The 24,944-nt window shown below is 40.1% G+C and overlaps 1 protein-coding gene across 1 annotated transcript in view; it reads left to right on the plus strand.

The window, feature by feature from the left end:
- Nucleotides 1-24,944, plus strand: part of ZNF292 (zinc finger protein 292) — a 38,552-nt gene that overhangs the window by 4,221 nt on the left and 9,387 nt on the right. Inside the window, exons 2-7 of the mRNA XM_066612555.1 lie at nt 9,730-9,884; nt 10,041-10,119; nt 11,829-11,964; nt 20,488-20,690; nt 22,958-23,094; nt 24,670-24,811. Of these exons, the coding sequence (XP_066468652.1) occupies nt 9,730-9,884; nt 10,041-10,119; nt 11,829-11,964; nt 20,488-20,690; nt 22,958-23,094; nt 24,670-24,811 (852 nt within the window). The remainder of the gene's footprint in view (nt 1-9,729; nt 9,885-10,040; nt 10,120-11,828; nt 11,965-20,487; nt 20,691-22,957; nt 23,095-24,669; nt 24,812-24,944) is intronic.

Below are 24,944 nucleotides of genomic sequence, written 5' to 3' on the forward strand. Positions count from 1 at the left end.
TTGGTGGATGTCTGCAGATTCCTTAGTCAACGAGGTCAGAGGTGTATAAATGCCAGTGGGGGAACATTTCGAGCACTTATTCTAATTCATTGACTAATTGATTAACTGGTGAAGTACCTGCTTTTGCATACATGGTATGCAGTATATTTATGAGTTATAGCATAATAAATTTGACACTATAAAATGTGTGTACATTTTCTTGAGATGTCCTGTATAAAAGCATGAAACTAACAGCAAATAAAAACTCCTGCAGAGCCTTAAAGCCATTTGAAATTTTAAGAAAAGGTCTTCAGTCCCATTGGAAAGTGTCGGGGGTGGGCCGCTGATAATAATTTGCCCAGGAGGGAATTCCACATTTGGAAGGCTACTACCATGAAGTCTCTTCCTCTCAACGCTACCTTGCTTGAGCCAAGGGGGACATGCAGAAGAAGGGCTCCCTCTAAATATCTTAGGGGACAAACCGGTCTCTATGAGAAAAGACTGACCTTCAGTTACTCTGCTCCAAGCTATTAAATATGCAAATATATCTATTGCAAAGATTTGTTCTTGAGCAGAGGTGCCCAAACCCCGGCCCTGGGGCCACATGCGGCCCTCGGGGGCTCCCAATCCAGCCCACAGGGAGACCCCAGTCTCCAATGAGCCTCTGGCCCTCTGAAGATTTGTTGGAGTCCGCACTGACCTGATGCAAATGTTCTCAGTGTGAGGGTGACTGTTTGACCTCTCGCTTGAGCTGTGGGATGAGGGCTTCCTCCACTGCTTGCTGTTTCACATCTGTGATGCAGTAGCAGCAGCAAAGGAAAGGCCAGCCTTGCTTTGTGCAAAGTCTTTTATAGGCCTTGAGCTGTTGCAAGTCCTTCATTCATTCATACAAGTTCATCTTTAATATATTCATTTATGTATAATGTAAATGTATTCAGATTTGAAATGTAAATTAATTTTTTTTCCCCGCCCCCCCCGACACAGTGTCAGAGAGACAATGTGACCCTCCTGCCAAAAACTTTGGACATCCCTGGGTAATTGAACAGTATATGGAATGGGGTGGTTAATCACAGTATTGCTTGTTTTTGCTAGTCTGTGATGATAAAAATTCACTGTGATAGAACTCTGTAACAAAAGTTCAAGTACTGGAGAAATTTCAGCAAAAGAAGAAATTGTCTCAAGCACATGTATAGTTTCAGGTTTTCAGAAACATATTTTTTTCTACAAACTATTTACTTTGGTAGTTGGAGTAGTGTACAATGTATCTAAAAAGTAATTCTGTGTATAAAGCTTAAAATGTGTATATCATGTTGCAGTGTGTGTATCACATAACGATTATGGCATTTCAGGTTAATCATATTTTTTAAAACCTGGTAATGATTCTGAAATACTGCACCGAAGCTTTATAATTATAGAATCCCAAAACTAGCTTTATGGGTTTCTGTCCCACCTCTGACTTCTTGTCAGCAGACCATCAAATTATGTTTGGGAAGGACTTCTTGAGTTGAAAGTTCAATGAACATCCATATTTTGTTGTACTTTGAATCCTGAATCTTCTCTGTTAAAATTGATTTTAACAGAGGGACTTGGGGTTTTAGATCCTTTCCACATATATCAAAGAGACAAATTATTAATACACCAATTAATTTTATCGATTACATCTAGCAATTTTATTTATTCATTTATTCAAAAAGTTTATATACCACCTTTCTAGAGCTCAAAGCAGCTATTAAAATATATCATAATACAAACAATCAATAAATATTAAAACTTCAATGCAGTTTTGCCCTTAGAAGCTCAGTCTGTGAAGTTCTGGAAAAGGACTTTGTCCGTCTCTGTAAGTGCCAGTCTTTATGATTCATAGCTAAAATTAAGTTTATAACTATGTATTAATCTAGAACAGTGGGCACGAAACTCCAGCCCATGGACCAGATCTGGCACCTGACGCAGTCCTTCCCCCAAATGAATAGAGTTTAATGTTCCGCCTGGGATTCTCTCCATTCTGCTGCAGATTGCCCCCAACCTTAGCAGCGGCCAGCCACGCATGCCTGGAAATCCAGACACAAAGCCTGCTGAATTGACAGATCCTGGAAATGACTGGCTGCCATGAAGGTCGGGGGGGGGGAGGGGGTGATCTGCTGCAGAATGGAGAAGCCCCCCAGTAGGAACAGTAAGCTCTGTCCGTGCCAGGGATGCCTTTCCGGGCAAACAGCAATCTCCACTTTGGAGACAGTTAATCTAGAAAGAAAGAAGAAAAAATAAGATCTGGACTTTCTTTAGGTCTAGGAATAAGTTTCAGAGCCATACTCATTATCTGTCTTGTTCCCTTTTTCATCACCTCACCTTTACAAAACAATTTCCTCCCATCTCGTTCTCCTGTTATTCACCATGGTTTCTTAGTGATTGTGCAGAAATTCAAACCATGATTTTAAACAGTTGACAACCATGGTTTGCATCAGTGTATATTTAAAACAGCATTTAAAGTATGTGTTAATTAAATGTAGATAGGTTCTAGCTTCCAGTTCTCAGTCTACTTGACTTTAATTTACTAATGCACTGTCAGTTATTTTCTATACACTGTAGTGTATGTTATCCCAGCTTCTTCAATTCTCCCAATGCACCCCACATTTCCCAATCCATTATATCTTTAATGACACGAACTTCAGTTTTATGCCTGCATACAAGGCTCTGAGGAATCTCAAGGAAACTTGCTATACAAATTATTCAGTTCTCTATTGCATTTTTAAATTTACATGTAGTGACTGAATTGCCAGACATGTGGGTAAGGTACATGGTGTAAATATGTGACATTGACTGATTCATAGAACTGCCTAAGTACTCCCTGTATGTGTCCAAAGCAACTTTGGATGTGTATGTTTCAAAGAGTAGTCCAAGCTACATAGCAAACATCTTTGGAAACTGAGGGAAATTTCAATTCTTGATGTCGCATGCATGGGTTCTGTTCAAAGGAAAGCATTAATTCCACAGGTTATCCCAAAAAATGAATTTTGGGTCTGTGTCATTGCCTTATAATTCATCAGTGGCCATATGACATGGAAACAGAGTGCAGCTTCATATTGGCTACACTTGTAGCTTTCTTTCTCCCTTTTTCCTTAGAGGAACAGTAGCTTTGCATCTGTGACTGCCTTTGTCCTCCCCTGCCTGTGAAAAAATATGCCTCAAAGATCCCCACTGGATCCAGTGGTAGTGGCAAGAGACTGCCCCGTGCCTCAGAGAAGCAAACACCACAGGCGAGAAGTATGCCTGGGCTAATCCTCTGCCACTTATCGAGATCAGGGGTCTCCAAACCCGGCCCAGGGGCCAGATGCGGCCCGCAGCCCGCCTCTATCCGACCTTTGGCCAGCCTCTGATCCTCTGAGAGCCTGTGGCCCGGTTGACCAAACACAACCAGAGTTGTGCTTGTGGGGTGGGGGAATAGGGGTCCATTTAAGTGTGTGCTTTATTTCTTGGGCTGTGTTTGTGCTTGGAGAAGTCCTGGATATTTGAGCCAATTCACTTATTCATTCATCTCATCTCTAATGCATTATTTAAATTTTATATTTAATTTTTTTCCCGGCCCTCAACACTGTGCCAGATATTTGATGCGGCCCTTTGGCCGTAGTAAAGTTTAGAGACCCCTGGTCTAGATCTTGATTTCACCATCCAGGGTTGACAGTGGCAAAAACATGTGTTGCATATTTGTCCTTTGTGTGGCATTGTATCTACAAAGGACAATTACTGTCAGGTTGGGAAGTGTAGGAAGTCCACTCTTGCCAACTAATAATTCCTAAGAACTGGAGAGGATAAAAGACATGACACATACTCAAAATAGAATGTCTTTTTGATTGTAAATAAATTTGGCAAATGAGTTTGCAAAATTGTATGTGACACTCCTTTTGTATGTATGTGAAGCTTTTGAATTGCCTTAATATACATGTGTAATTCCATCATAAAGCCTTTAAGGTTTTAGATTGTTTTACTTAAACCTGCACCAGTTCATTTTCATATGATCTGGCCATGGCAGTTTAATTTATTACTTAACTTTCTAAAAGATGTTTGCTCAAGATGACATATTAAAACATTTAATATAAATTGCAAAAACAAATTAAGAATAATTCACTCACAAGGAGCTAACTTGGAATGTGTTTAGCAGGACGGGTGCCATGTTTTGGTATGTGAAATTAAACTGAAGAGATCCATAACTGATGTATGAAGTAAAAGATCAGAATAAAAGCCCAGGTGTTAGGACTCAAGATCAAAAGCAGCATTTTCAGTAATGATTGAAATGTACTAAGAAGTAACTGCAAAACCACAAGAATGTGTTTCATGTGTTCATCTTTCCCCCTGCCAATTCCAACTAAAAAAACAGGCAGTTTAGAAATCAGGAAGTTTGTAACTTATGAAACAGGCTATGGAGTTACTAAAGGGACTGTCCAGTTATCTCAGCTATGTCTCCTTTTTCCTTTTCATTTTGTTCTTCCACACTCCAGTGAGTTCACAGGATCCAACTGAATGTGGAAATGCAAAGGCTACAATTTTATATGCACTCTTTCCTGACAGTAAGTCCCATTGAACGTGGTGGGACTTATTTGTGAGAAGACAGGCATAGGATTCTGCTGGGATTCTGCTGACATTCAGTTAAAGCAAGGGTCTCCAAACTTTTCAGCACGAGAGCGGCATCGTTAGGAGGCCAGATACTGTGATGAGGGCCAGAAAATAAATAAATAATAAACACATTGTGGTTCAATGTGCTGAGAGTTTGATTGAATGCAATAAGTGGGTGGGGGTGAAAGAAGGAGGGCAGCAGAGGACAAAATTGATTTGCATAGGAAAAGGGGGAAATGGATTTTGAAAAAGCATCAAGCAACCTACAATACGAATCTCAAACTTTTTGTCTCAGTTTTTGCTCTAGTTTAGTTTAGTGAACATTATATTCCAGGTATCTTAGCATCAATATATAGCTCACTCAGCCACTAGAGTTGCTGAATGTAATGCAGTGTAATTGAATTAATTTCTTCCCATTACTTTGCGTTACATTTGGCACCTCTAGTGGCTGAATGTGGTATATACCCTGAAGTGCATCTTGAGTTATTTTTAGTCCTGAGATACTGGGGAACCTTGGGGGCCAGATAACATCCTCTTGAGGGCTGGATTTGGCCCCCAGGCCAGGGTTTGGAGACCTCTGAGTTAAAGTATTGTAATAACTGATGTGTTTTGTGCTAACTCTGGGTTCAAACCCAAACTATCACTTGAGCATCCCAACAAGGAAATTATGCTTAGCTATCCACCTGCTTTTGTTGTTTTTTTTTTCTTTTTGTTCACTCCCACTTTCATGGCAGAGCAGCTAGTCGAAGTGGAGTGACAGCCATAGCAATGATTTGTCAATGTAGACATCACACCAAACCATAGTTAAAGTCACTTTAATTTCTAGTTTTTTTAACTCTTGTGTGTCAGCTGAAAACCAGTATGTTATGTCAAGTCAGACATCATGCCCAACCGTGGTGAAACTGTCTTAACTATCATTTAGCATGGTATCTGATTTAAACTGTAGTCGCCAGCTCCATGGTCCAAAATGGTAGTCTACATTTAATAAATACCCTCCAAAACGACTTCTAACTCTGCTGTTAATTCTTCAAGTATCATCTAGGTAGGGATCCCCAATCTGTGACTGTGGGCCACATTTTGGCCCACCGATTCATTTTGGCTGACGCACTGACTAACATAATTCTGTGTGACGTCTTCCTCCCTCTTGCTAGATGAAGCAACTTCTAGGTTGAAGTTATAGAGAGAATATGATGAATTATGTGTTCATGACTAATATAGGTTTTTTTCCTTCAGATTGTGACAGAAAATCCAATGTAATGTTCATTTATTATTCTCTACATAGAAGTGTTCCTTTTTGCATTTTCCCTTAGTAACTAGCCATTTCCAGTTAAATCCTTTGTTCTATCACACAAATCCCTGTAGAAAGGTTTCATAGTCACTCACTGTAAGGAAATTGCTGTTCTGCAGATCTAGTTGATTCTATTAATTAGGCAAGTGACAAAATATTATAATTTCCCCAGACTTCAAACAGTCCAAATGACTACACATAGTGCTTTATGAAAAAATTGTCTTGCAAAAAATGGCATAGAAAGTAGTAATTAAGATGTCTATTTCAGTATGTTTCATTGGCAAAAAGAATCATTGATATCACTGGTACTTGCTTAAATAACTCTTTGTGGTTTATCTACCTGTTTCTTACATACTACCTTAAAAGGGGCCCACTCCCATTCGTAATTTTGTAGATTTGGAGACACTGGCCATTAAAAACTATGTTTTAGTGCTAGGTGAATGCATCTCAGATGTCCATGTATTTGAGGCAGAGATTGAAAACTTCTGTTTTGCATTGGCAACAAATTACAGTTTTGTGTTACATGCAAACTTGGGGAATTGCAGTTTGTTCTAATTCTAGCAAACCAGGTTATCAAATCACAGTTTGATCCTGCTTTAACAAATTAGAGTTAGCACAGACCAAAGTTAGTCAAGTTCATATGTAACATAGAATTATGATTGGTTCCAAAGTGATTGACGGGGAGAGCTTTAATTCTCTTTTCCTTATGTACGAAAGGAAGAGAAGCTCATGGCTTTCAGGGGTGTTTATATAGTCCTAAGCCACTGTCGGTATGATTACATATTGTGTATTAACAGTATTTATATTTTATATAAAATTTCACTGATTCACATTGAGCCCCCAGTTAATTAATTAATTAGACCAAGTGCTTGATATGTTCTCCATTGGTATCTATACACTGCTGATATTGTTGATTAATTGATCTGCAGACATCCACCACCATGTCTGCTGTGATGCTTCCAGACATCTCTTCAATTGCTTCTCTTAAGTGTTTGAGAGCACAATCCTAACCCCTTATGTCAGTGTTTTCCAGCACTGGCATAGCAGTGCCAATGGGACATGTGCTGCATCCTGCAGTTGGGTATCACGGAGGCTTCCTGAAAGTAAGGGAATGTTTGTTCCCTTACCTCAGAGCTGCATTGCCCTTAAGTCAGTGCTGGAAAGCACTGACATAAGGGGTTAGGATTGTGCCCTGAGTGTTGCAGGTTTTGTACAATGAAGTACAGGTGTGCCCCACTTAATGAAGGGGATACATTCTCCAATCCCTGTTGTTATGTGATCAGATTGTATATCGAACATTCAGCCCAATCTGATGCCTTTGTTGTGTAAACAGACACTCCCTGTCAGAAACTAGCTGGCTGCACAGGCTACTGGAGATAGATTTCCTCTTCTTTGCATTAAATACCTCTTTGTTGTGTAAACAGACACTCTGCTGCAGGCTATAGGAGACGAGATTGCCTCATTAAGAACATCTTTATTGTGCTTTGACCACTTAATCCACAATCTTTGATTGTGCTTATATCATATAAGTGGTCTGTCATTAAACAGAAGGTTGTTAAGCGGCTGACACCTGTATTTATGAATTACAGCTCATTAACACGTGTTCACATTTTTATATCCCCTCTGGTTCCAATATTCTGACTAGGAGAAACTGAATATCATTTTAAAAAAGCAAATGCATGCAAGGTTGCATAATTAAAAGCTTTTATTCATTGTCCTCCTAAAGAAATAGAAAAACCTTTCCAGAAAAGAGTGTAGGAGCTGCTTGTTGATACTGTTAATTTCCTGCCCCCATCTCTGCAGAAATGTAATTGATAATTTGTCAGTTCATCCAAAGGTGCTCCAGTTAACCCTGCACAGAGCTAGAGGAAATCCCTACAGAGTTGCAGCTCTAGATCAGGGGTCTCCAAACCTTGGCCCGGGAGCCAGATGAGGCCAGCAGCAAGCCTCTACCCAGCCCACAGCCAGGCTCTTGTCCCCTGAAAGCCTCTGGTCCATAACTGAACTGTGCTCTGGTTGTGTCTGGAGGGTGTTCTGAGGGCCAGAGAGGTGGAATGAATGAGCCCATTCATTCATTCACTCATCTGAGTTTCATTTATTTATTTAAATTTTCTATTTAAATATTTTTTTCCAGCCCTCAACACCACGCCAGATATTTGATGCGGCACTTTGGCTAAAAAGTTTGGAGACCCCTGCTCTAGATCAGTCAGCTGGTGTGTTCTGCTTGTCTCATGATTATGGGTGGGAGGAGTATTTGTGCTCCTTCTTTCAGCTGTAGGAAAATATACCTTTGAACAAAATCCTAATTCTTTGCTGTTTGTCCAATCTTATTAAATAAGACCTCTTATTCCAAAGAAGCTAGGAAATGAATGCAATATCCTTCACCAGCTGGCAGCCAGAAGCATATCAGGATCAGAAGATTGCGCATTGTAGCTGCTGTGGAACAAGTAGTTTTATTTAACTTAGGCTGCAATCCTATACCCACTTTCCTGGGAGGAAGCCATATTAAACACAATGGGACTACTTCTGAGTAGACATACATAGGATTGAGCCCTCAGCTTATTAATTTATGTTATGCCTTTATGCATAAAAATGCAGTCAAGGTGACTAACTTTGAAACTCACAAATGAACAAACAGTGAGGTGCAGCATAAGGCAACGTTAAAATAAAATACCAGCTTAAAATAGAACATCAGGGAGATAGCATGTCTGAAAGCTTGTTAGAGTAAAATAGTCTTAAGTTCTTTCCCAAAAAAACATACAGAGATAAGGCCAGTCATATCGACGGTGGGGGAAGGGTGAGAAGTGGAGCAGAGTTCTTGGGGAGGTTTATTCAGAGCAGGTGTCTCATGAGGTACTTCATTATCAGGCCGGAGAGGGATTTAAAATCATCCTCTTGGATTGAGCCTGGAAACAAACTGGTACCCAGTGAAAGTGTAATGTGATCTGATATCCTGGCTTCAACCAGAATCTTGGCTGCATCAATCTGAACTAGTTTAAGTTTTCTGACTATTTTGAGGGGTATCCCCACATGAAGTTCATTACAATAACACATCCTCATGCCTTTCTAATTGAAACGTTTGTGATGGCTACTGCCAGGGAATAAAAATGTCACATACTTGCAACTTTTTATTAACACGGTTCTGAGTATGACCACTAGTTACAGCAGTGTAGACGGTGGTTGCACTGAAGCAGAGCTGTGTGGCCTTTTCCAAGCTCATATATATTTGGACTTGGAAAAGGCCACACACATATATATTGGTGGGGCTTGTGTGTGTGAACACTGTTGCACAGCATATTGGTTATGGATCAGGATTGGAAACACCTAAATACTATTCCCATGATCTTTGGTGCTGGTTGTATTTTCATATAGCACATTCATGCTGAGAAAATTACTGGGGGATGTGCTAATGTAAATGTATGAATTATTTCATATCTGTTAATTATTCCCATTGGTTAATAAAATGGGAATCCAGACTTGATTACATTTACAGTCATCATTGACAGTTGCTGCTGGTGCTAGGAGCATTCCAGGAGCTGCGACTCAACATCTTCCTCTCTTCTGACCGGTGCCTCAGACTCCAATGCACTAGGATTAAACTTTGAGATTTTTTCTTTTATATTTATAAGGTCATTTTTAAAACATCATCCCATTAACCAATTTTTTGATGGTGTGAGCCCGTTGTGGAGAGTCTGTTAACACCTAGAGAAAATGCTATAAACTGCTCTGAGCCCTTTAGATGGCGTGGAATTTAAATTGAAATAATAGTGGTTATAGTTGTGAGCCTCCCCAGTTCCTATGGAGACAAAAACACTGGCTAACTTTTATTTAAAGAAATATCTGTGTTTTCCTAACAGACCCTTCTCGAGTACGCAGAAAAGTGGAAGACATCTGAGAATCCCTTGCCTTTACTGGAAGTATACAGAGAGGCCATCCATAGTTATGTTAAAGCACGACCTTATCTTACCTCGGAGTGTGAAAACGTAGCCTTTGTTCTTGAACGCTTAGCCCTGTGAGTTTATTTTTAATTAGTTTTTATTTACATTTTTTAAATAAAATACTGCTTGAGATTTTGTGTTTGAGGGATAGTAGTGAATGCCTCTTCTGAACAGTGAGTGAGTTCATTGTAAACGGTTGATTGACTTTCGGTCTGGTTTGTTTTTTTCAGAAGCTGTGCTGAACTTGTGCTGTGCCTGCCTCCAGAACTGCCTGAAAATCAGTGGAAAGACTTTCAATCCTTTATTCAGGTAAGAATCTTGTGTCTTAACCATCCTCCTCATTTCAGTTTATAGTTGATTACATATTTTCTGAATATGTAAAACTCGTGCCTAATCTGTTCCATCTCATTCCATGGAACATTCCATGTTTTCTCATGCAAACAAGAGGTTCAGTTGTTCTTTTGTTTCTGTCTCTCCTTATGTCTCTGGCACAGATCCGAGTAGCCCCATTCGGGCTGCTGCCACACAACACAGGGTAAGGGGACGTGATTCCCCTTGCCCCAGGTTGCGCCACAGCCAGCCCCAATTCTGCGCTGGATACAGCACAGGCCTGGTGGCCTGCCTGTTCTAAATCAGATTTGGGCAATATTATCTGTAATTATTTATGCACCATCTTTCAGGCCTCAGAAGAGTACCAACGTGGTTAAGGTACTCTTACAATAGATAACATTTGAAATATTGTAAGCATATTGTCCAACACACTTTGATCGTTAGGGAAATCTGATAATGGGAACAGTTTATTACTATCCTTTGAAACTAGGCTTTAAAGCTGTCTGTACCTTTGACCAGAAATCTAAGGCACAGTTGAGACAGTGTAGGGCTGTGGGAGTTTTCCTTTTCACATACCTGAAACACTCTCTACTTGGAGAAGTAGTAGCAGCCAGGAACATATTTATGTTTACAGAAACAGTTAAGTATATCTGTTATAAGTGACAATAGCAAATTATAGTACATATGTTTAATAATAATTTGTATGTTGGCACCATAGTCTTGCAAGATTCTGTGTGCTGTCAGATAATGAGCTGAGAATTCCAACTTTTCCATTTGAAAAGACAACCCTACTGTTTTGAGGCTGTGTTCCCATTCCTTTTTCTATCATAGTCTGAGAAACATCATGCCCTTGTCAATTTCCTTCTTTTACGGCTGTAATTCCAACAGTGGTACTATTTCAATCAGTGTAGACCAGAGATGCCCAAACCCTGGCCCGACCTCTCAGTGCAGCTCTCAGGGAGCCCCCAGTCTCCAATGAGCCTCTGGCCCTCCGGAGATTTGTTGTAGCCCGCACTGGCCCAATGCAGCTGCTCTCAGCGTGAGGGCGACTGTTTGACCTCTCACATGAGCTGTGGGATGAGGGCTTCCTCCACTGCTTACTGTTTCACATCTGTGAAGCAGTAGCGGCAGCAGAGGAAAGGCCAGCCTTGCTTTGTGAAAGGCCCTTTATAGGCCTTGAGCTATTGGAAGACCTTCATTCATTCATATCTTTAATATATTCATTTATGTAAATTTATCCAAATTTGAAATGTAAATTAATTCTTTTTTTCCCCTGGTCCCCAATGCAGTGTCAGAGAGATGATGTGGCCCTCTTGCAAAAAACTTTGGACACCCCTGGTGTAGACAATACTGCCTGACCCAAATCATTATAAGGCAATTTCATATATTCATGTGTAATATTCACTGACACTATTAGTGATGGACCTATAAAATTATTTTTAAAACATTTTTTAAAAGTGTTAAGTGAACTACAAGATTTCCCAGGCTCATAAAAGAAACTTGATCTAGAATGTGTATTCATCATTTCAAAATTGACATTGTTCAATTTTTCGTCCTTTGTTAACAATTCCTGCTATTGACGTAGTTGAGATAGAAGACATTCTTGTCCCCTGTGGAAGCATAGTTAGAAGAGAGAGCCTTACCGAGAAATGTAACCTTCGTTGCATTTTCTTTTTCTTTTTTTTCAGATGGCACATGCAAAGTTGATGGAGAATGGCTGTAGCCAATTACATTTTTTAGCTCTTCTTGCCCAAGAGAATGGGGCATGGAAGAATCCAGTTCTTTGCAGTATTCTTTCCCAAGAACCACTGGATCAGGATAAGGGTAAGTTTATTTTGGCTAGCATTTAGGGTAGTGCTTCTGTCATTGAGAATATGAACGGAAGGACCATTTGCACAGAAATACAGTCCATTACTGCAGTTGGTACAAGGATAAAATTACCTTTTACAAAACTGTTTCTTAAATATTTTGAATTGGGAAGAGGTGCTTCTATATGTACTTCACTTTCTTTTCCCCCTACCCAGCCCCACTGAACCCAGTAAAACTCACTTCCAGGTAAATCTGCATTGTAAACAAACATTTCCAAACTTCTGTCCAGAGTCAAGTGATACTACTGTACTGGTATGTTCAGATCTAGATGCTAGTGAACTGATTGATGGCTTAAATAGGGTAGTATCTGTTAAAATTTCATAGGAAGGTTAGAGAGTTCTTGAGGTCCCTGGAGCTCTTTTTCATCATGGCTATTAAAACAAGTTTGCTGAGTATTTTGTGATTTGGTCCTAATGTAAGTATTGCCCTATTTTAGCTTTTTTTTTGTTCCTATTTGACCCACACAACTATCTGTTGTTCTTGTATGATGTCTGACTGTCCTTATGATCTGAGAAGCAAGAGAGCAGCCTGCCTTGGTAGCTGAAATTTCCAACCTGGTTGTGCCACTTTTTTCCAGGGTGATTAATGAAAGCACTTTCTCGTTGCTTCAGCAATTCCCTGTGAACATCAGCTGCTTATTTAAGAGGTCACTAGACCATTTCAAAAAAATTTTTAGAATACATCTGCAAATGTAGTTTCCCCAGAGTAAGACTGCATAATGAAGTCTATGAAAATAAAGGCAAAATGCTAAAATACATAAGGAGAGAAGAATCCTTCCTGTCCCCAAAAGAGTGCTATAGTGTTTATACTTGTAATCATTTATGACAAAGGAAAACAATCTTGTGTTAAGAGAGAGGTCCTGATTGTGAACCTGGCCAGTCATCATATTGCATATGTGGGTCATGATCAGTGTTCCCTTGTAAGTTGTGCAGTTCTGAGTGAAGCTCCGTGCAACTTCCTTTTTGGTGCTCTGTAGTTTGATAAGAACATAAGAACAGCCCCACTGGATCAGGCCATAGGCCCATCAAGTCCAGCTTCCTGTATCTCACAGCCGGCCACCAAATGGCCCAGGGAGCACACCAGATAACAAGAGACCTCATTCTGGTGCCCTCCCTTGATGATAATGATGATGGCGTCATTGTCCAGTGCCCTGGAGCCACCCCCACATAGCTATGGTAGAACTCTGTGCACTTGGGGGAGAGGTAAAAGGGATCACTGGTTGGGATCCCTCTTTTTTCTCCCCTCAAAGGCCAGAAGTCATGGAATCCTTGCTGTGCAGATACTCAGTGCCAAATTAGCTAACTGCATGGATGGTGGAAGTATCAAGACTGGCCACTGCCTTGTCAGGCTGCAGATCTGTTTTCTTACCTTAAAGAAAATTTCCTAGGTTTTTAAGAGAATGTGAAAGCAGAGCAACATGTGTATCCTGTAATAGATTTATTTATTTATGGCATTTATATCCTTTTATATTAAAAAAAAAAACCCTTAGGGTGACTGAAAAATAAAATACCGTAAAAGCAAATATAAAACGACACATTAAAAGCAACAAAAAAAAATTATTGCAAGGGGCAGAAAACTACATAAGGCTTCAAATTCTGAACAGAAATTTAAGGGAAAGAATGGTAGGGAGTTTTTCTCTCACAAGGGATAAGCTCAAAAACTGATTTGTGTAGCAAAGGTAGCTATACAAGGTAGCTTTTGAAGGTAGCAAAAACCACTTTTTCATTGTTTCTCTTTGACCTCTAAATTTTACGTATCTAAGAGAAGCAATAGTAATGTTTTTTTGGGGGGGGGATCAAATCTCCAGTAATTAGACACAAAGCTGTTTTAATGTGTAGAGATTAGGGAGCGTAATGAAAAGCGTAATGAAAAACACGTAGGTTTTGAGATAATTTCCTTGACATTTTCAGGGTTAGATAGGTGTGTCTGACATTGAATAGTTTTAGGAGCTTAGTCCTTCAGTTTCAATTTTCTGGGTGCTGCCTGTGTGAATTCTCATATTGTTCTTAGGTGCCATTTACAAGCAAATACTATGTTTTCACTGTCCAGTTGCGCATAGTGCAGTATATATGCAATGAGAACTATATATTTAGCAGGACTTGGTAATTGTGGGTGATGCTTTTGCCAAATTGTGCTTGGGAGTGTTCCACATAAGTATGCAATAGAACTAGAATTCTCTTTAATATAGAAAACAATCCTATAAAATGAAAGGGAGAAAGTAGGAGAACAAAAAAGAATTCCCTAAAAAGAAACGAATGATTAAGGCTTGTATAATGAAAGGCAGATTTTGGAGGTGGTGGAATTCTCTAAAGATATATTACTTCTAGCATGTGGGAAATGAAGGCTGAGCAGTGAAAGCTTATGGTGCCTTACCATTCAAAGTTTTTACAATTTTTTTTAAAAAACCTTATTCCTGTATTGGCTGTGATATTCCTAGTTCACAGTGTTGGTTTTCTGTAGTTGTAATTTACAGGCTGATCCAGAGCTGCTCCACACCCAGGGCTGCAGCAGTGCCAAAATGGCTGCCACAGCATTCTGAGCATACCGGGCAGCCGCTAGCAGCTCTTCGGGGAAAGGGGACATTTGTTCCCTTCTCCCGGGTAAGGTAAGATACCCCGCAATGGGGCTACTCAACTCTATGCCAGCTATTTAGCCAGCACAGAGTAAAGCAGGGCTTTATCCACTTCCCCTGCCCCAGAATGCTTTCCCCAACACCCCTACTCATCTCTCTGGTGCTCGCCTGGAGTTCTGGGCAGCTGTCACACATTCTCCGCCCGGCAATAGCTCAGTGTGGGCTCATGCTGAACCAGCACCTGCACTGGCCAGGTGGTTAGTTTCGCAGACGTGCCTTACAGCATATTTGTGACACTACACGCTGGCGCAGAACTGGCACAAATGGGTCTGGATCAGGCCCTTAGTCCTCTGGTGTTCTTTGCTCACAGGTTAAGCATATAATGAAATTAGAGATTGCAGTGTGTTTGCAAGAGGAAAGTAATCCTTGACATTTAGAGAACCTTAAAAGTTAAAATTAATGTGACTTACACTTCCCATTCATGAACCTTAATATACATCTTTTTCTTAAATCTCAAGGTCCTTCTGTATCTTATTTCAGCAACAGCAGAGAATGTTCCTCTGTTAATGCAAGGCATTTTACCTGAAATGGTAAACATTGTGGTTTGAAGGATTATTAGGGCCTGTGGGTGGAAGAGCAAGGCTAAAAAGTAACAAATGTAATTAGCTACTGGGTCATTCAGAGGCAGACAAAAACATTAATGTTTTGAATAGATATGGAAAATGAATATTTTGCTTTAAATATTCAATAGGAAAAGGATACTAAAGTGGTACATATGGAAAAGTCACCTCCAATTAATAAGAAACTTTCTCCTAGATTTCACAAACCTATGGTTGCTATCCTACAGTGTTCCTTTTGTTTGCAGAAGAAGCTCCATTTACGTGGGGAGGAGGCATATTCCCTGAAAATCTGTCCCTAAAGAATTCTCAGGAACAGATTTTGAGGAGACACAGGGTCAGAAGAGGGAAAAGAAGATTAATAAAAATTGCCCCTTACCACCCTCCTGCAAACAAAACTTTTTCCATTAGTTGATACATCCACATGCTTTTGTTTGTTATAGGGAAGCATGTCCGTTTAGCCAAATCTTTTTAGAAATGAGTTCAAATGACTGTAATTACTCTGTGTGAACCACTTGGTTTAATTATCAGCCCTTGCTCAATTAAAGAGACAAGATAAGACTATAGCTATATTTAGATGTTAGAACCAATTGGCAAAAGTAGGACTTAAACCAAGAGTGCTATAATGAACGTGCATTGTTTCCTTCCCCCATGTTTTGAGACCGATGTAGTTTGCAACTAAGTATGAATCAAGGCAAGACATTTGCATTGTCAGCAGTTACTGTAGTTTGCTCATTTTTTAGGGTATTGTGTCTCAGACTACGGATGGGGAAGAATTTCAAAACAGAATTTGGCACTTACTTTAGGTTGAAGGAATTTGTGACTGTGACTTCAGGACTGTAAAAATTGACAGTACTGGTTTACTTCTGGTCATAATACCTTTGTATAATCAAGACTTTTAACACCTGAAATAATTGTTTTTGAGAACTTCCAGTGAACACCATCTTAATAGAATATAGTGTGTGTATAGTCGTATGATTTAAGTACAGTAATTCACTCTTGTTTTAGTCACTAAAAATGAATCTGCTTAATTATATTTTTTCCACCCTATTTCACATACTTATTTCCTCCAATTTACTTGAATTCAACAGCAGTTCTTCTAGAGATGCTGTTGGTTCTCCCCCTTTAGTTAATCCATTCATGTGGGTTTCCTGCCTCTCCCTGTCACTGCCACATGATGCCCAACTTTAAACCTAGGGTTAGTGCCTGGATTTGTACCAGTTACAGAAATGCAGCTCAAGTTCTGACTGCCACAAATATTCCCACTCTCTCTTTTCTAACTGTAAAGATAAAGTCCTGTGGTGGAGTGCATGTTTCATCATGCATAAGATCCCAGGTTCAATTCCTGACGTTGTTTATAAAAAGGTACTAGATAGCAGAGGTGATAGATACTTTCAGAGCGCGATACCATAGTCTTTCGAGACTGAAGGTTGCCAACAACACTAGATAGCAAGGCTGGAAAGACCTCTGCCTTATTTTTTGGAGAGCCACATTCTAGACAGAGTAGACTGTACAGCTGGATGGAATCACATAAAGTAACTTCATATGTTGAAATGCTGCACTGGTAGGGGAGAGGTACTGCTGTATTTCCCCCTTATTGCTGAAGCACAGTAGCAGTTTCCATAGTTCCCCAACTGACTTTTTCTGTATGATATTTTTCATAGGGATAATTTGTTTATCTAAATGAGGCATAATTATCTGTCATTCAGGAGCTTCTGGAATCAGTACTTCAGAGATTGCATCAACTTTTAAAGTTTGATAAGGCAGAGGTCTTCAAACCCCAGCCCTGGGGCCAGATTCAGCCTGCAGTGAGCCTCTATCTGGCCCGTGGCCAGCCTCTGGTCCCCTGCAAGTCTCTGGCCCACTCAACTGAACATGACCAAAGCTGTGCTCCAGTAGGATCTGGAGGGTGTTCTGAGGACCTAAGAGGCTGCATGCAGCCTCTGCAGCCCTCAGAAATCCTTCTAAAGACCTAAAAATGTCACTTCCTGGTTTCCCTGAAAAACCGGAAGTTACTTTTTATGCTTTCTGAAGGCATTAGAAGGCTTTCTGAGGGTCAGGGAGGCCTCCCCAGAACACACTCCAGGTGTTTCCTGTGATGTGCTGCTTCTGAAGTATTTATTCCTGTATATTTAAGTAAGCTGCTTGGGAGGTGGGGGAATGGGGGTCCAGTTGAGTGTGTGCTTTGTTTCTGTGGTGTGTGTTGATGCTTGGACAAATCCTGGAAATTTGAGCCCGTTCATTCATTCATTCATTCATTCATTCATTCATCGAAGTTCCATCTCTAATGTAGTTATTTAAATTTTATATTTAAAGTTTCCTTTTTTTCTGGCCCTCAACACCATGCCAGATATTTGAAGTGGCCCTCTGGCAAAAAAGTTTGGACACCCCTGTTTTAAATAAATTAAACAAAAATTATTCTGTGCCAGTGAACAGAATAAATTGTCTTTTGCAAGCATTAAAAAAAACATTTCCAACCCCTATGGAAATAAGTACACTTGACAAATGTCAGTGCAGCAGCAAAAGGTAAAGGCTTTTTAAAGCAAAATCTTTACTTTTGGTCAGAGCCTTCAGAAGTTATATCAAGAAACTTCTAAAGCTATGATCCTATTCATGCTTACTGCCAGTAAGCCTCATTTAACTCAGTGGACTTGCTGCTAAATAGATATGCACTACAGCACAAGTTCTCTCTCCCTAGGCTGCTATGAGGGACACACTCACATGCCTAGTGAATTTATTGGGGGAAGAATGTATGCTCCATGTGACACCATTCCAACAGAGTGTGCGAGAGAGTTCTGTAAGTCTCCCTCTTCAGCAATACAATTCCTCCTCCTGCACCTTCTTCTCCCCAGCCCAGAGGCTCTCTTTGCTACTTTGCAGCTGAGTTCAATCACTTCAGCACCAAATCAGAGGCCATTGCACTTTACAACAAAGGTTGCTGAAGTCTTGCAGTAACTCTCTAGGTATCAGGAAGAAATCTTGATCCACAGGCCTCAGAACAGCTGCATGTAATATAGTGATTTGGTTTCACACAGAATTCAGTATCCACAAGGGTTCCAGGAACAGAACCCCTGCGGATAACAAGGGTACACCTGTAGTTTCACAGAAGACAAACATAATACTATATTATACCTTTTGCAGACAGAAAACACAAAGAATAAAATAACTTTAAAAAAAAAAAAGTGAAAACAAAGGTTGTTAGGAATATCCTAGCTGACCAGGTAATCATTTCAGTAACGCTTGTAATTCAGAAGTTATAAATCTATCAAATCCAACATTTAAAAAGCAGGGAAGCATTGCAACATAGTACATATACAGTCGCTAAGAGAGCAGTCTGAAAATCTCAGAACCTGCAATGGATCCTGGGAAAGAAGCCAGTTATGGTACACAGGACACAATCCCTTAACTGTTAAGGGAGTCCAAAGGATGGAATCTTTCACTGAAAAGAGGACTCCTTGCTCTGAAGGAACGAAGCCTTAGAATACAAGTATAACCTAATTATCCACTGTTTTTTTTACAGGTGGTTTTATCTCAACACAGTGAGAAGGGCCCTTTAAATTAAAGGGAAATAAGTCATTTAACAATAGCCTCATTAATGCGAGAGAGGGCAGCCAGCTGACAATCCATCAATCATTCTCTCTCTAGGCACTTAGAACAGTTTCATTCTGAGGCAAGTGACCCCTCCCTTCCCCCTGAGCATGTGAAAGAAAGATAATCACTTTGCATTCTTTCCCAATGCTGAGCTCTGTGTGAAGGGAGTGGTGAAGCCTTTCTAAGCACCTGGAGAGACACTGACTGTTGGATTGTCTGCCTAATGACTCTATCTTATACCACAAAGGTCAGCAAGGCTGTTTTAAAATCTCCTAGCAAAGGGACTTTGTTTTTTAAATGGATTTACTTTAATGCAATTTTTGCCATTCCACTTGAGTTCTGGGAACAAAACCCTTGCAAATAAAGAGACTCAGCCTGAATTCTATTCAGTTGAATCTTCAGAATATATTCATCTCTGAATTCAGATCAGATTTTTGTCTTTTTTTGGTCTTAGTGTTACTATTGAATCTGCCCTTTTCATCCCATGTCATCACCTTGCTCTCTGGAAAGTAATTAGAGTGATTAATTTACATGAAGGATATAAATGTTCATGTTATGAAACTACTTAATCCAGCTAGCCTAAGGAATGTTTACAGTGGCATCAATTTTGATTTATTGTCTTAGCCTTTTAATCATTTTAATTAACTTTTGCTTCTTAGTTGTTGCTGTATTTTGTAGTTTAATCTTTAGATTTTTTTATAAATGAGAGAGACATAATGTTAGGTATAAAACAGTCTGAATAGTGAACTGTTTTCTTAAGGCTTACAATTGTTAAAAATTTTTTGTTCTTCATTTTAGGGATTTATTTTCTGCTTTAGGACCCATTCTTTCTCCCTAGCACCATGAGAAACAGCGGCACCAAAGTGGCTGCCACTGTATCCTTTGGGGCCAGGGAAGGTGCTGCAGGTCTCCTTGGGGTAAAGGAATTTTAGTTCCCTTACCCCCTGTCAGCTTGCCCTGAGAGGTCTATTCAGACCTGCTCCAGCCCTTAAGCTGGCACAGAAATGAGGATACCTGTGTCAGGTTCTGCGACTCGGGATGCGGGATAAGATCTGATAGCAGTCTCCTTCACCATCCTCGCCTTCCTCCCAAGGCAGAATCCACACACCAGCCTGCCCCCCTTTGACCCAGTTCCGCCCCTCCCCATCTTCCACCTGCCCTCTCCCACCCTGAAAGATCTCCCCACCAATTGGCAGGGAAACATACCACCCAGTGCTCTAGCGATGCTTCCGCCGGCACTGAGGCCCATTGCCTACTGGTGCTGGCCTCCCCACCGTTGCAGCAGCCTCACCACCTGCACTGGAGTGCCTTACAGCACTTTTATGATGCCCAGCACCCACGGTGAGACTAGAGCACTGGCACTGGGCAGCACAGGATTGGGCTGTTCATGTCACGAAAATAATACCCAATGCTCCGTAAAACAGGGAATATATAAAACCAGTAGAAAATTCTATTGAGAATAATATAGAAATCTAAAACAACAGTAAAAAAAATATTTTAAACTACAACTACCATTCTCAAACCCTTCCAGTTCAACACTGGGTACCAGTGGCTACTAGCCTTTGGTATTCAGCAATAGGGTACCATATTTTGGTACTCATTTATGATTAATAAATATATGCTAGAGGTATGTCTGTAGAGTTTTATGCCTATTAACTGTGTGGCATAATGAGAATATATTATCTATTTGTCTTTCAGTGAATGAATTTTTGGTCTTTGAAGGTCCTATGCTATTGGATATGCGCATTAAGCATCTGATGAAATTAAAGCAATTAACTCAAGCAACTGCCCTAGCAAAACTGTGCAGTGACCACTCAGAAATCAGCACCAAAGGCAACTTTAAACAAACCTATCTAGTCTGTCTTTGTTCTGGATCACCAAATGAAAAGCTAATGCAAGAAGTGAGTATGTTTTAATTTACTCTGTTTCTTATAGCAGCAGTCCTGGAAGTCCATACCTTTGGAAAGTATTAGGGAAAGCCCAGCTGGTTTAAGGGTTCATATTGAAGGATCTCTATTTGAATTGAAACACACAGTAGGATGAAACTTATTGAATCATATTGAACAATACTTTTATCATCAGTCTGGCATGTGTAATTACAGGTGGGTGCGCTCATGATACCTGAGCATTTGAATCCCAGCCTTTGATTCCTGGTACATATCAGTAATGGAGAAATCCAAACTACCCCTCAAGAAGGTGTAGTGGGTTGGAAGTGGGGAAGATTGCCTGTGTGAGTGCCAACACTTACACTTTTTACAGTAGTTGGATGGGGGCCGATGAGATGTTTGCCATATTGCAGGATAGATTCCTATAGCTGTCATATGAGAGCCTACTGCTAATGTACAATTCTTGTGAACAACAGTGAGCTTTGAGGGCAGGGTGGGATATAAATGATAACTAGTAAACAGAAAGTTCTTAGGAGGACTTGTGTGATTTTGAGTTGTATGGATATGGATTGTTAATATGAGTCATTTAAGCACTCATCTGATGTTGTACCTATAAAGGAATTCACAGAGATGCATGTGCTCAAGGCATAAAATGAGCTGTTATGTGTTACCTTGTAAGTTTCTTTCTTTATCTCTCTCACTGGAACCACAGTATTAAATAGTACTAGTTATTGGTACTTCCTCTCCCTTTACATTCTGCTTTATTGTAATATATGCAGCCACATGTGATAACTAGAGGAAAAGTGCACTGTTGTCTCCTCTTATGAACTGCCAAACTCTACAGCACATATAAGATTATCTTCCTAGCATTCAGGGAAGCATGAGCCTGTGGAGGTAGTACTGTGTGCATTGTAAAAGTTATAATGGCAGTTTGCTTATAAAGTAATATTTCTTTATTATCATGATTCTGAGTGTAGTAACTTAGAGCAGTATTCCCTCTGCAGCCTAGCCTGAAGTTTTACAGCTAACCACACAGGTTTAAAGCTGTTCATATTTAGCATCAACTTTGGTGTATATGCAGTGCTAAAAAATGATTAACCCTAAAAAGGGAAGGGAGGGGGAATTAACACCCCAATCCTGTGCTTCCCAGCATCCACTGGAACACCAGCACCATAGCAGCTACTACTGTATTCAGCCGGTGCGGGGAAGCCGCTGGGAGTCTTCTTGGGGGAAGGGGACTTTCATCCCCTCTCGCCGAGAAAACCCCTGGCCCTGGCAAGGGGTCTTCTCATGTTGGCGCCAGCTATTTTGCCAGCTCAGATGTGAGAGCCTCCATGTCGGACCTTGTCGGAGTAAGAATCTGGCAGAGCAGGGTTCCGCGGTTTCCACCCCCTCCCACCACTGTTCCTCCCCCTGCCCTGCCTTCATTCTGTTCCCCCCTGCTCTCCAGAGGTCACTCTGCCACCTGTGCGTCCTCCTCTTGCTGATTCTGGGCTCAGTGCGAGCCCAGGACCAGTGCTTCCTACTCTCCAGGTGCCTTAAATGTACCTTACGACACCCACTGCTAGGGCTCAGTGCCAGCATTAAGTACGTACAGGATTAGGCCCTAAAGTATCAGGGAAGCCATGGAACTGCACAAGCCCAAGGGTTGCTCCTCACCTTGGTAAAGAAATGGGAGACTAACGTCTCCACTAAGCATATATGTTGTATTCATTTATTCATAAGGAAGCATTCATTTTCTCAGAATTTAGTCTTGGAATGAGCCTAGATAGGACATGTTGTGAGAGAAGTTTCTGACCTCCTCTCTAGCAACATGTCCTATCTAGTCTCATTCCCTGACAAAGTTCTGAAAAGGTTACAGAATGAAACGTTGGACCTTTTTAACAACATGGATTTTAATCCTTTGACAAAACCATGGTCTTCCCACCCAGACATGTTAAAATGTTGGATAATTGCTTGTTTAGTACTCAGATTTAAATTATCATAAAAATATGTACTTGGGAATATTTTATGTTATGGAATTATCAGTCTTGTTGGATAATTGTGATAAAATAAATGAATATGCATGAAGTTTAGTAGATCATATTTACTAATAAGGGACTTTTTTCTTACTTTTTACAAATAAGCCTGACTTTTACATAAGGTATTAAAACTTTCCATAATTTCTTAAAAATTTTTTTATTAGGTTCCTCATTATGTTCTACTTGACACCATTTCATGTGACCTGGTTATCTTTTACCGGAAAACAAATTAAATGCACATGTGTTGTTCTTTCTCTTCAGATTGCAGACATAGACTGTAAAGATGCTTTAGAAATGATCTGTAATCTAGAATCTGAAAGAGATGAAAAGAGTGCTCTAATTTTGTGTGCAGCATTTTTGTCTCGCCAGCTGCAGCAAGGAGAGATGTATTGTGCATGGTAAGTCAGAATTTTATTTCCTTTGAGCTAATTTTCTAGTGGCTGTTTGTTTGTATTTCTTCGGCATCTTTTTAGTTTGTAAGCCCTTTTGGGACAGAGAACCAGTACTTATTTAATTTTTTTCTGTAAACACTTTGAACTTTTTTGCTGAGGAAGCATTGTGTAAAATCATCAGCATCATCATTAAGCCAGTGTAACCAAAGTGTAATAAATGCAGATTAATTGAACAAAATTTCAGATGAATATGGGTCATTTAGAGCACTGCACAGTAACATGTGTTCTGCTTTTTTAACAAAATAACTTCTGGGTAATTTTGCAGGAACCTAATTATACAACTTTCTAGCAGGCAGATATAATTCATTTTAAATACAGCTGGAATTCTTTGGGCATGTTCTTTTCCCATCTCTTCTCTCCTCATTTCTAGTTACTAAGATACTGGATTGCACCAAGATGTTTCCACATAACACTGACTGATATATTGCTAGATTGACTGCTTCATAATAGAAATTTGGGTTCATAAAGAACCCGTGTCAGGTCTTCTGGCATAAGATAGAGAAGATTTTCTTATCCTTGGTGTTTGTTTGGGGGCAGGAGGCTTGAAAATGTTCACAGTCAGTAATATTCAGGGAATCTTTCTGAATAAAGTATAGTTTCAAAAACAAGTTTAGTACTGATGGTTTTTACTCTGATGAATATCTTAAAGCTGTGGTTCCCAAATTTTTTAGCACTGGGACCAACTTTTTAAAATGACCCACCTGGGTTTATGAAACTAAAAAAAGTTTCACTACCAGCAGCTCAAGCCTCTGTTTTTATCCTTCTTACTCAACATGGCTGTGTGTTTGAGGGAAAGATTTAGCTGAAGAGAAGCTCTGCAAGCTCAGTAGGAGCATTTTTAACATTACAATGACCCCTAAGGAATGGATTACAATCATAAAGTTAGGGTCCATTATACTGAATTCTAGGGGAACATGCCAGAGTGCAAGGGATGTAAATTACCTGTGCCTTTTGCCTTAATGTTGCAACCCATTCCTAACTTTGCTGAGAAGTTGAAACTGTGTATACAGTGGGTACTTGGTATCCGTGGTGTATCAATTTCCTGACACCCCCACCGCACCCCTGTGGATACCAATTTCTGCAGATAATCAAATCTGCAGGGCCCAAAAGGTGTTCCTTTCAAATCCAGGAGGTGTTCTCAGGTGCAGAGGACACCTCCTGGCCACACACCAGAAGAGGTCCAGGAGGCCGTGCACACCTCCCTCAGAAAATCTCCTGGCCTCCTCAGAACATCTGGACATGACTAGAAGGCACTTCTGGTCATATCCAGGAGGTCATGTGAGGCCCTCCCAACACAGGTCAGCAACTGCGTTGGGTCAAATCCACTGTGAATGAGGGGCCACTGTAATTCCCATAAGACATCAAACTTACAGACCTTATACATTACTATAAAAAGATGATTATAAAGAAAGTTAGCATTACTCCTCTGCCCTGCTTTTATGGTTTAAAATGGATTTGCTTAATATCTGAGTATATTGTGTCAATTTCAGTATAACAACTATTTGAAATTCTGTTGTTCAGGGAACTGACTCTCTTCTGGAGTAAACTACAGCAAAGAGTAGAACCTTCTGTACAAATATATCTGGAACGATGTCGTCAACTATCTGTGTTAACAAAGACTGTATACCACATTTTCTTCCTAATTAAAGTCATTAATTCAGAGGTAAGAATATGCAAGAGGGTTGTTATTCATGATCCTGCGAAACAAAAATCAACTCAGCAAGTCACTAAATGTCACCCCTTAAGCATTATTCTTTGTGATTTTTGTACATCCCCACAAAGGGGATCTGTGGCTA

Source organism: Tiliqua scincoides, chromosome 1, assembly GCF_035046505.1.
Source record: "Tiliqua scincoides isolate rTilSci1 chromosome 1, rTilSci1.hap2, whole genome shotgun sequence".
Lineage (NCBI taxonomy): Eukaryota > Metazoa > Chordata > Lepidosauria > Squamata > Scincidae > Tiliqua > Tiliqua scincoides.